This window comes from Lissotriton helveticus, chromosome 3_1 (assembly GCF_964261635.1).
Source record: "Lissotriton helveticus chromosome 3_1, aLisHel1.1, whole genome shotgun sequence".
Lineage (NCBI taxonomy): Eukaryota > Metazoa > Chordata > Amphibia > Caudata > Salamandridae > Lissotriton > Lissotriton helveticus.
In genome coordinates this window covers 804,348,487-804,361,314 of record NC_136061.1, presented here as the reverse complement: position 1 = coordinate 804,361,314, position 12,828 = coordinate 804,348,487, and the positions used below count along the sequence as shown (strand labels likewise).

General features: G+C 42.9%; 1 protein-coding gene across 3 annotated transcripts in view; it reads left to right on the top strand.

Moving 5' to 3' along the window:
* ABCC8 (ATP binding cassette subfamily C member 8) overlaps window positions 1–12,828 on the top strand; it is a 1,340,683-nt gene that overhangs the window by 130,729 nt on the left and 1,197,126 nt on the right. For all 3 annotated transcript variants that reach the window (XM_078681060.1, XM_078681061.1, XM_078681059.1), the window contains one exon: window positions 857–998. In XM_078681060.1, coding sequence (XP_078537186.1) covers window positions 857–998 — 142 coding nt within the window. The remainder of the gene's footprint in view (window positions 1–856; window positions 999–12,828) is intronic.

Sequence of the window (12,828 nt, the reverse complement as noted above, 5' to 3'; positions counted from 1 at the left end):
AGTTTTTGTTTTGAGTTGATATGCTGTTTTGAATCTCCAGTCTTATTGTAGTGATTTGATCTAGTGTATAGCTACCTCATTCTGTGTTTTTGTACCTTAACTGAAGTGTATCTCTGTAAACATGAATAAACCTGATACACAATTCTGCACCTCAAACACGATACTGATTCAATGTTAAGCGACATTTTCTCCAAACACAACACTGTTATATTTGAAAAAGCAGCCAACAAAACATACTTAACGATGAGACAAAGTATTGCATTTGCAGGGGTCTAACTGTACGCTTAAAAGTGTTCTCCAGAATCAGTGTGGCTTGTAGTCCACCACAGGAGTGTGACTATCTGTTTGCAGTGCTTTAAAGTGCAATATATTTGACAATATTCACACATTAATATTCTGCGCCCGGGGAGTGACGTTTCCTGCCCGCCTCACACTGCAAACGGAACCCCCTTTAGGCACTTGGCAGAGTTTCAGTGGGTTTAGTACTGGTTTCTAAGTGCTGAGGGGCTCAGATACAAACTTGTGGACAACATGAGTATAGTGTTTCAAACAGTCGTAGTAGATATTGCTAGAAGTGATGGTCGTCACCGGAAGCAGACGCACAGTTCAATGCATTCTAACGCGATGTATAGGGTCTGACCATGTGGAACATGAGAAACCCCCACTTGGCTATGTTATGTTATTTGCACTAATAGAGCGCGCGTTCCCCTGGGGTGTCCTGGCGCTATAACCAGGAGGCTGCTGCACATTTATTTCCATCATATACATTCGGGATTTGCTGTTGTGGAGAACTAACGTTGCTTTATTTCCGCCTCGCGCGCTCTACGTCATTAATAACGCGGGTTCTCTCCGGCAGGATGGGGCAGCCAGAGCTCCAAGGTCCACATACACCACAGCACGTGGCTGCACTTCCCGGGCCACAACCTGCGCTGGATCCTGACCTTTACCCTGCTCTTCGTGCTGGTGTGTGAAATAGCAGAGGGCATCGTGTCCGATGGGTAAGTGGAAACAAAGCTTTTCCAGATAACATGCACTATTTTTACTGTGTGCTGAGCGGCCTGAAATTTGTCTTAATCCAGTGGCGACAGCCCGAGAGGCCTTGCCAAACATTTCCATAGAGGGTGCCAACACCAGGTGCCCGCGGCCTGGCCAATGACCTATGAATTGTGGTGTACCATAGGCTCATTTACCTATGCTTATTATACTGAAGATAGCGTTGGCAACGCCCCTTGCCAAATTAGTGCAGGGTACTGAATGTACATATGTGATATATACAAGGTATTGAACATCACTCACCAGCACATTACAATTATTACGCTATAGATCGGCCCTCATGGCCTTCAAATGCGCCCCTAACTTGAATGACTGCAATGGGCTACAGTTCACTTCAGAAAGCACTAGCATTCAAAAATATGTTAAGAATATGTTTACAGGCTAAATGAAGTGAAAGAAAAGAAGCAAATAAGGTGACCTGCAAAACTTTAGGAGCACATTCATTTTTCTATACATCTTGCAATAAACGTGTAAAATAGGATAAAGTTTCTTCTAAGATTAAAAATGTGCTTCTTTAACATGAAGAAGCATTACACATTAGTACATCAGACAAGATAAGTTCATTCAGAAGTACTTTATGTAAAAGCGACCGTTTTAAAAAATGAGTGTGGAAATAATCATGCCTCCTCATACCCTGGCAACAGTGCCACCAGTGAACTAAGAGCAGGGCACAAGTCCTAAAAAATGAAGTGGGTTACTGACCAAGTTCGGCAGTATGCAAGTGACATCGTGACGTGTGTCATCAAAGTAAATGACGTCACGAAGCCTGACATTCCATGTGGCTTCACAGGAAGTGACCTCACTGCAAGTGCCGCACAAGAAGTGACATCACATACTAAGATCTTACACATATGTTTATGAGGTGCATCATGAGTACATTTAAGTGCATTATGATATGTAACAAATAAGATTTGGAGTCAAAGTTGTGCCAAAAAAGTGGCGCAATCCTGTCACAAAATTGAGGCCTCAACAATATTTTGTTTTTTAAAACCCTGCCACAAAGAAATTGGCAACAAGGACAAGAATGGTAGTAGAAGTTCTGCTTAATTGGTTTCAAAGTCTGCATTTTAAAATATTTTATGGGGTTAAGGCAACTGCTGCAGAGGTGCCCAGTACATCTCAGGGAATAATAATAGTGATGAGATAACTTTGGAGCTTAACACATTTGTTGGAGAGACCTGTGTTTTGTGTAGTCCCACATTTCAATCAAAGTAGTATAGAAGATTAAGTTGTCTCCTGCAAAACATAATCACCCACTGTTCTTTGGGGGGAGGGGGTGTGTGGCATTTGGGGATTGTTGAACCTCTATTTTGTTGCTACCATCTTCTGGTTTATTATTCATGATATCGTAACACACATGGTGTGCATCTTATACAATGTTCTGTGCATAAATGTACCGCTTAATTATGCAATAGTGCTCCGATATGTGTATGTTATAACATGTGCCAACTGAAAATGCATTAAAATATGCTAAAAAAAAGTAGTCTCCTGCAAAGCATATCATGTAACATGAAGCTCACAGTTTTATTTTATCAAGATAGGTAAGTGGATTACTGCTTTAAACACAGAGATCCTTTTGTTACTTGCTGTTAATAAATTGTAATCCTCCTAGTAGACCACAGTGAGCTATGAAGGGTATTTGAATCCTATACCTTGTAACCCTGACTGTCTCATGCAACACATCTTGTACATTGATTTACCCACTTATATGATTTATTCGAAATGGATAATGTGTATGCTATGTAAAGCACTCTAACTCTGCATTGGGATGAGTAGCACTATAAAAGAAATAAAATAGTGCTATTTAAATTGTTATTTGTGTAAATACTGGGACAAACTAACCCATCTGACATTCTTACAGTGCATGCACTTATATACAAAGTAAGTAAAAAGCATGCATCTCTTAAGTACCTGTGAAAAGATAACAAGTGGTGTGCTTTTGTCTCCAGGACACCTCCAGCCCAAACCTTGATCAAAAGGAGGCTTGATGGCCCCTTAACTTCTGTGTTTATCTGTTCCCAGCTAGAGGTAAAACATAGCCCCTGCCCGCCTGCACGTAGCTGCTGGGAATGGAAAGCAGACAACGTGCAGGAGCTGCTAAACGTGTCCTGATGTCTCAAAATTACACTGGGACAAGTTCAACATATTTCTGTGGGACCCTACTTCTTAGCAGGCTGGACGGCGTCCACCCTTTGAAAATAGTGGGTGGACGCTGGGTACCCGCGTGTACCCCGAACTCGTGCCCTGACTAAGAGGCAAGTCAGTTCGCACGTGGAGCCCTCTGGATGGTCAGGGTTGTTATTATACATTTGTACAGCATATATCCTAAACTCATGTATTTCAAGGTGCTCTATTATGTCAGAATTGAAAACAAGCAATTGCAATGCAATAGGTCTCATATTTGTTTTAGAGCAAGAGCTATTGGCCTTTTAATGGAAATGTTTTTTACTTATGTGTTTTATAGTGGAGTGGAGGTATGTGATGGCAATTGTATGTTTTGCAATGAATGTAAAAGGAAGTGTGTTGATGTCTAGATGTGGTGTATGGGGCATGTCATCCAATATGTGCACCAGTGCAGCCATTAGTTGTTCAAAACTGAGATTGATAAATAAGTTATATTATTGCGTGTGAATACTGCAATGTATTCATCAGAAAGAGGCCAATAAATAGGTCAATAATGAACGGAACTGTAATCTATAAAAATGGGGTAATGTAGAAAAACATGAGCAAAAAAATGCAGCCTGAATAGACCGTGGGCCATAATGGGTCCCTGAAGGGAAACAAATAGTAATGGATTATTGGTGAAGGTAAACAGAGAAGATGAAATGTGAATTCCAGCACTGATTGGGCACATACATGAGGGTTATGTATTATGCATAAGGTTTAGAGGATACAACAAGTCTGTGGAGTAAAGGATAGGAGTAAGATAGAAAGAGATGTAGATGCACGTACTTGCCATCATTTGTGCAGTCGGGGATGAGGCAACCCATTGTTTTTGTACACAGCTGGTTGACTGCCAGTCCTAATGTTGGCTGAACACATACATGTTTACTATTAATTGAATAAAACAGAGTTTCAGCTTAGATCAATGGAACATAGCAAAGCACATCACGAGGCACAAAACCGTGTTGTACTTACAATTTCCAGAATCAATAATATTCCAACCGCAGACTTGACAAACCCAACATTGAGGGAGACGAATTTCCAGGAGAGTGCTGTAGAGCTGGATCCACCTGGTGTGCTGGTCTGGGTGCTGAAGTTTGAGGGGAACTCAGCCCTGATTTTGTAGTGTAGTTCCTATATTCCCAATAGGCTCTGCGCATTGGAATAATATATTCAGCATTGTAGACGTAGGACTGAGGTTAACTAGGTCTCTACTGACTATATTAGACTTAAGGTTTGCCAGCTAGCTCAGGGAGTTTAACCTCCCTGGATAGACAAGAAGGGATTAGCTTCTGACAACCATAAAGCATGGGCCAAAGTACTCATACTTAAAAAATCCTATTCACGCACATCAGTGCATGGAATAGCCATGGCCGAGTACTTACGAGCAAATTGTGCACCCCCAAGCCTAATTGTCAACAATGCACCTCGCTTGTTTTTGACTGACAAACATTTTTTGAAGGACTGGTCTCTCATAGCATGGCGGTGCACGAGGGATTGGTTGATCCTGATTATCAGCACCGCTAAGAGAATAGCAGATGCGATCCTGGTGGAGATCCAGGTGTTAGAAGGACAAATTAGGGCTACTATTACACCGGCCTTATTTAAAAAACAACTTGATGAATCTAACAAAAACAACAAGGACTTCAAAGACTCGATTTTGCAAGCAAAGATCGATAAATTTAAGAAGGACCTTGATAAGTTCCAAATGGAGAAGGTTTATCCTTATACGAGCCCCTCTTACAAGGCACCCAAATTCAGAAAAAATCGCAGGGCCTATGGTTCTAACTATTCTGGGTCCAGCACGGAATCGGGGAGCGATTCAGAAATCACTGGTCCTCCACCAGGAAGAGGCAGAGGGCGTACTAATCGCTATAACAACTACAGAGGGCAACAATATCAACAGCCGCAACCATGGTGGCCCCCGGGACCATGGGGTCCGCCCGGAAATTTTCAATATCCTCCTCAGCCACCCATGGTACCCTTTGGTGGCTATCAAAACTATGGAGGTTCGTCGCCTTTTTTAGGGTTTGGCTCCCGAAGGACGCGAGGAAAAAGGCGGAACAACCAGATGCAAGTACATTGGGAAGCAGATCAAACAGGACCACATACAGGGACACGCAGCCAGACGCGAGGGTCCTCCCTCGAATAACCGACCACACGGAACCCAGTCTGGTGGTGAACCTCAGCAGCAAAACTTTGTCCACCAATCAAGAGATGGTGCTCAATAAAGGTTTGGGGTATGTCATTACCAACTTTGGCGACCCTTTCAAGCTACAGGTCGAATTAGCCCAATTCTTCAGGAAATTACGCCTACATCACTTCTTTAAAGACAGACCCTCCAACGAGAGTGAACCATTTGATGCCAACACTGGACTGAGTATTAAATCCACCTTTTCTCCTCCGGCACATTCGGTTCCTCCTCAAGTGGCAACATTTGAGCAAGCAGTCAAAGACGATGTGGACAGAATGTGGAAGACCAAGATTGCCACATATAAGAATATATCTAAGATCGAGGAACAAGCCTTGGAATCCTTGTCTCGTGACTCTCTTATCACCATCAAGCCCGCGGACAAGGGGGGTTCGATAGTGATTCAAGACACCGAGGTCTATCATGGGGAATGTATCCGTCAACTGGGTGACGTTAAGTCCTATGTTCCTCTGACCATTGATCCCACGGAGAGATTGACAGCAGAGATCGCGAATCTGGTGGAGGAAGCATTGTGCGAAGGCTGGATAACCGCCCTTGAGGCACAGTTTTTACGCGCTTCCGACCTCACAGTGCCTTACTTTTACACTCTGCCCAAAGTCCACAAGACACAAAGGCCGCCTCCGGGTAGACCTATCATTTCTGGCCTTGGCTCTCTCTTAGAGCCACTTTCGGCGTTTGTGGACTTTTTCCTCAGACCCCTAGTGCAGACGATGCCGACGTACCTTAAGGACACGAATGACGTCCTTAGAGTGGTCCCTGAGATCGATTTCAATCCAGACACAGATTTGCTAGTCTCGTTTGACGTTGAGTCCTTGTACACTTCCATACCCCAGGATGAGACTCTTGAGACCATCATGTCCATCCTGGAGAATACTGACATGGATTCCATCACGCCAGTTCCTTTCATCATGGCACTCGCTAAGATAGCGATGAAGGAGAACTTTTTTATGTTCGAGAAGACTATTTACCTTCAGGTGTCAGGTACCAGCATGGGGAGCATTTTTGCTCCCAGTTTGGCGAATTTATACGTCCATACCTTTGAGCAAGAGCACGTTCTCAACACCAATAACCCTTTTTTCCACACATTAAATGGTGGAAGCGCTACATTGATGATATCCTCGTGGTGTGGCGAGGTGATGCGGAATCCTTATCATCATTCCACACGTAATCAGTTTTTGAAGTTTACTGTGGAGAGCAGCAGAGAGAGGATCTCCTTTTTGGACTTGTCAATTTTTGTCACACCCACCGGTCTCCAAACCAAACTCTACAAGAAACCGATGGCAAGGAACTCTCTCCTGCTATACGAGAGTCAACATCCAAAAGCCCTCAGGGAGAATCTTCCCTTCGGACAATTCTTGAGAGTCCGACGGAATTGTTCTACCCAGGCCTTGTTTGACAAGCATGCCGCCAGTTTGTCCAGTCAACTACAAGCGAGGCATTACCCTAAAAGATTAATCAAACGCTGCATGAAAAGAGCAGCCAATAGTCATCGTGAATCGCTTTTGGAGGTCAGGGACCCCAAGGCCCCTTTAACACGTCTGACGTTTGTATGTACTTTCAATATGAGATCTAATGAGGTCCAACGTATTGTACGCCGACACTGGCGAGTTCTTAATTGCGGAAACAATAACATTGAACCACCTCTTTTTGCTTTTAAAAGATCGAGCAATCTGAGGGATCGACTGATTCACACGAGACCCAAATAAACTCCTAAAAGACCCTTAGGAACGTTATGGGATTCAGCCCCCGTGACAGGACACCACCCTTGTGGTAATTGTTCCGTTTGCCCACAGACTTCCACGGTCACACAGATAGACATAGGCACGAATCGCCCATGGATTTTGAGACAGTTTTCAAACTGTAATAGTTCCCACGTCGTCTATTTACTGACCTGCCCCTGTTCTGCAAAATACATAGGGATGACGACCAGGAAAGTACGAACAAGAATGCAGAAGCACAAGAGTGCTTTCCGTTGTAAGAAGAATATTTCAAAGCTGACTAAGCACTACATTGACCACAATCATAGTGAGTCCGATTTTCACTGGTCGGTCCTGGACAAACCACACATACCATCACACATAAAAGATCCATTCAAATTTCTTTTTACTATAGAACAAAAATGGATCTATAAGATGTCCACAGATGTTCGTGGTCTGAATGACGACATTCCGTGGTCTACCTTGCGAATCTAGATGGAGAGTCTGCAGATGGGGCCTTAGATGGTCTAGCGAACATAAGGAGGGTCTTCAATGTACCTTTATGAATCAATTGGTCTTCACTGAGCCCTTTATTTGGAAGCTTGACTGTTTCCCTGACCTGATAATAGCGGTCTGCAGGCTAATTGAGCGTAACTGAATATGAATTACAAGAAACCTCTGACAAGGATTGAAATAATTCACATGTAGGGATGGCCGATAATTCTGAGAGCCACTTTCATTATGAGGGATCCTGACATATTATAATCACCACACGCATGGATCCTCTAACTAATTCTTTTACAATTAATTCTTACAATCCTTATTTAATTTGCTCTTTTGAATCACTAAATGGTATGACATTGGACCGGGAACTACCACTCCGGACCGTGTGAAGTCATTGTGTAGTTCAACTCACGAGAGCACGCAAACGAGAGCACGCCCCCGAGAGACTACGCGTGCTCGGGACTACAATCCCGGCCGCCATGACGTCATTTTGTAGTCCCTCGACGATAGCATGCCAGCGAGATACTCCCTTGTTTCGGTACAATCTTGATCTAGCTACCAGCAAGTTGGGAGACAAAACTAATACGCGGCATACTTCGCCGAAGAGTGTTAGGATATGTTAAATGAATCGCCAGATGGAACTACAATATCGGCCATCACGGGGTATTGTAGTAGGTCCGATAGAGATCACGTGAGAAGACGCTAGTACCCGACTGCGAGGGGAAGTTGGTAGGAGTGTATTTAAGTGCTCCCCATTCTCGCCGCGTTGCCTCCCCCTGAACCAGGAAAGACACGAGGCAACGACGGACAGGTAAGGGGCTATGTCCATTCATTGCAGTTAGTACAAGGATAGCCTAAGCCTGATCTTTTGTCTAGGTAAATGATTTAGAACACTGTCTAAGTCGAGTAAGACTTGATTGTTGCAGTATAAGTTTGGCCACGGAGCTGTTAGGTGGGTTGAGCTATTCTGGGGAGTAGGGAGAGGTAGGGAATTATTGAGAGCTGGAGGTCAAGTAAACTACAGGGTGATAGATTGTGGGCGCAGAGTGCATAATTTTATGCCCGCCTCTACATTAAGCATCCCTACTTGTCTTTAGAGTGCGTGGCCCCCTTTCTCCTGAGACAGGTCCAGGTGAGGTAAGGCTTTATCCCCTGTCATTATGGGTGAGTCCATACAATATTTCTTTTGTTATAAGTATTATTTAATCTACTATCAGGATCAACACACTGACACCAGCCTTGTTTTATGTATTGTAGGTGAGCAACACACCATTTGACATGGAGGAATAGATACGCATATCCTTTTTGTTTTTGATTTAGGCACATTTATCACTTATGGTTCTCATGGTGCAACACTTAGCTGCAGTCGCATTGATATTATAGAACAGAGGCCCTGAAGAATACCAAGGGAGGTTATTCCCCCGTTTTGGTAGAAACATGTCGGCCCCCTTGCAGATATTTGTTAAACTGCATATTTTTGCGCTGTTCTGGTTTTAACTCGAAAGAGACCAACATTTATTAAAGTTGGTTTGATGTTGGTTCTCTATTCCTTTTTAATCACTTTCACTCAATCACTTCACTTTGCACTGCTCATTCCCACATAAGTGATAATACGTATGGTCTACTTGCGATCGTGGGTAAATACCCCGTCCTACTTGGTGAGTGCTGGTTCAGTCTCGATTCCTCAGAGATGACCTTCCCTCACCTTGGGATGACCAGATGATAATACGATCACTTCCAAGATTTTGATGGGAATCCGCCTCTGGATTGTGGGTCTCGCCTACTCCCGCTGGCGACTATGTGTGTTGATCACTACTAAATGTTATTAAGACTGTATAGTTGTTGTGGCATACCCTTGGTGATGCTATAGTCTTTTCACAAGTCTGAGTACTGTTTGAAATCTGGCGTAGACCCCCGGGTTTGTTTAGTGGTAAAAACCATAAAACATGACAACTTTGCTCTCCCTGAATAAGAGTATATCTCTAGAGTCGTGTGAAAACAAAAGACAGCTATTTCACTCAGTCAAATGTGCGTACTTAGCTTCACCAGAATGCAGAGAAAAGAGAGACGGGCGTTTTCAATAAAAGGTATTATTTATTGAGCAGTCTTCTTCCTCATGCAAGAGAAATGAATTGCCACGATTGTAATGCTCATGGTAAAGTAAAGTGCGTACAGTAAAAGTAGGATTATAAAATAATACTGTAAAAGCATTGATATGGTTTCTGAGCCATATGATACTTTAAAATAGATAAAATATATACATACATATATACATTGACTAATCGTACTCAACTGGTGCTTCTAAATACGCCTACCCCGGTGTACCTGACCTAAGCCTAATACGTGGGAAGGAGTAAGTAAGTAGCAGTTTAAGTTAAGTTTGTTTTGCCAAGAATCTGACTCAAGAATTCTCTTTAAGGGTTTAGTCAGTTCAGTACCTGGGTAATAGAAAGCAGGAGGGCTGGTATCTCTCTCTCAGGACTCGATATCCCAGTCACCCGCAAGGGTAGGCTGGAAACGCCGGAGCTTGATTTTCTCGGCAGGAGAAAAGACAGCGTCTTTTTCAGCGCGTCAAAAGGGAGGGGCAGCGTCCGTGGGCTCTCGCATCAGCTGGGCTCTCGGGCAAGTAGATAGCTGCTCCAGAATCACCACCGTGTGTTTGCTTAAGGCAACGTTGGTATATTTATACCTGAAAGGTGCCGGGTTTGACGTAAGGCTGGACATAAGACGTCAATAAAGATGTCACTAAGAACTGGCCGTTCTTACAGTGCTTTACAGGAGTTCTAGGACGAAATCAAAACAAAGGCAAGGGGGATTTCCCAGGTTGCTGGAGGCTTGGTTTTGTTTAGAGAACTCGGTGTGCTTTCTAGGGGGCTGGAGGAGTAGTCTTGCTTAATGTGACAGAATGTGCTACGACTGAATTATGAATAGGGTTTTGTATGCCGTTGTATGGATATTATTGATTTATAACCGGACAAGGGTATAAAATAGAAATATCGATTCAGGTCCCTAGATAAACACACTACACCCACTCCACGAATGAATGTCCATCATTACTAAAACTAAGCAATAGTAAACATTTTTAAAGGTGCATGTGTATACCAACCCACCCCAAAATACATTTTTGCATTTGAAATGGTGTATGCGAAATACATGAAAAATGATTATAGGTACTGTACGCTTTTCAAGCAGTGTAATCATTCATTAAAATAGGATGCGTATATATATCAGCCGAATGATTTTGCGAAAATTACACATGAAATGGCTCTTAATACAGAAAAGAAGTGCGAGACCATTTCATCACATATAAATACAGTTATTTGTAAATATGCTAGAGGCTGAGGTAATATATTGTCTCTAGAGTTCCTAAAAATAGAAGCTCTGTTCTCTAAGAATACTTCTACTTTAAGCAGAGTACAGTGCCAAAAACAAAGTAAATATTTTGGAATCGGGAAAAAAATCATTTTGCTTTTCAGGGGAAGAAGAAAAAATAGTTCCAAATATTTTCAGTAGCTTTTGTTTGTCAAAGCTGAAGGCCGAATTCAGAGTTCAGGGAACGCTGTGTGCTCGTTTGCATTAAAGTTATTCTTTCTGTTCAGGGGAGAACATCATTTCAGACAGACTTACAAAAAAGCAGTTTACCGCTTCAGGTGAAAGTTCGACCAAGTTGGGTGCAGTCGTGAGAATGATTGCTATCATCGATGTCTTGATCAGCAATGCTCACAGAAGGTCGTACCTGGGTGATGCTGCTCTCATCTTGCACTTCACTACCCTTTAATCGCAGTGGTGAAGTTTCTACGAATGCCGTCATCAGGATGGGTAACCGCTGGGGACAACACGATGCATGAGCCGTTACAGGACTTAGCAAAGTATCTGTATCCAATGGTACTACTGATTGTAGTGTAAGACAGACGTCCAACACGCATTCTTCTCCGCACAGCATACATCGTAGCACAGGTAAGATACAATTCTGCCAGATGGGTCTGAATGAAAGAAACCAGGTCATATTCAGATCTCTTAGCCGGGCTAATCCAAGGACTTTAGTTATGCGGTCCCGATAGCGTATAGCTAGGATCGTTTCTTCCATTGTTGCTGGAGTCTTGTCTGTGACATGGCTTGCCATAACGAAGCAGGAGAATCAAAAATAAAATGCCTGCTACGAGTCCCAACAGGAGTGGTAGGCCGCCAAAGACAGAATGGACAAAATTAGGAAAAATGCCCAGAACTGTTTTGAAGGGTGTTAACAGTCCCGAAAAAATTGTCTTAAATACATGTGGGACACCACTGGTATCAGACATGTTTAGGATTTGGCTTAGCATTTCTGCGAAATGTAAGGGGCAATTTGTTGATAAAAGTGTATGTATCTCTGCCGTTGTCCTTGCAACTTGAAGATCATACGTTTCTTTAGATGACGTCAAGGGCACAGTCGTCTGTAGAAGAACAGACTTCATTCTGCTTAAAGTATCAATTCGAATAGAAGAGATATTCACAAAGGGCCACATTTTTGCCTTACTGTCTGGAGCGTTGTTTGGATACAATACTGGCATACAACAAGTGACCATGGAACTAACGCTCACTAGATAAGCTTTTCCTGGCACCATGCCACAACATCTGTGGTCCACTATTAGAAGGTAGCTCCCGTTAGAAAGCCGTCTAAAGAATTGCTCTATTCGTGTTGCAGGTGTGCCATGCTGGTGGCATGATAGGTTATTTGAAGTCCCCTCACAGGCCCCATGCAGGTTAATACCTTGACACAGAAGTATACCACTTAGTGACCGTTTACAATTATTACCACTAAGAAATACATTCTGTTCCTTTTCACTAAAACATGTGTGTGTGTAAGGCAATTTCCATGATGACTTAATGTACCCTTTACCCAACCTTTCATACTGGCCTGCAGGTATATACTCTTGACAGTATTTAAATTGGAAAGTTGTTATCGGAATAGTTATGATTCCGTGTATTATCCATTCAATGACAGGTCGTTCTGACATTGTCAATGGTAATCTCTCAAGTTTTTCAATGCTCAGACTTGTATATTCCGCTCCTTTTTGTGCCAAGCTGATTTGTGTATCAGTAAGGTTAAAGATAGAGAATAATGACGTTGTGTTGATTAAACGCCAGGGCACGTAGCCTGAACGCAGATTTTGTAACGTCCAGCCAAGCTGTACAATAGAACGTAGTTGGGACTGACTGTGT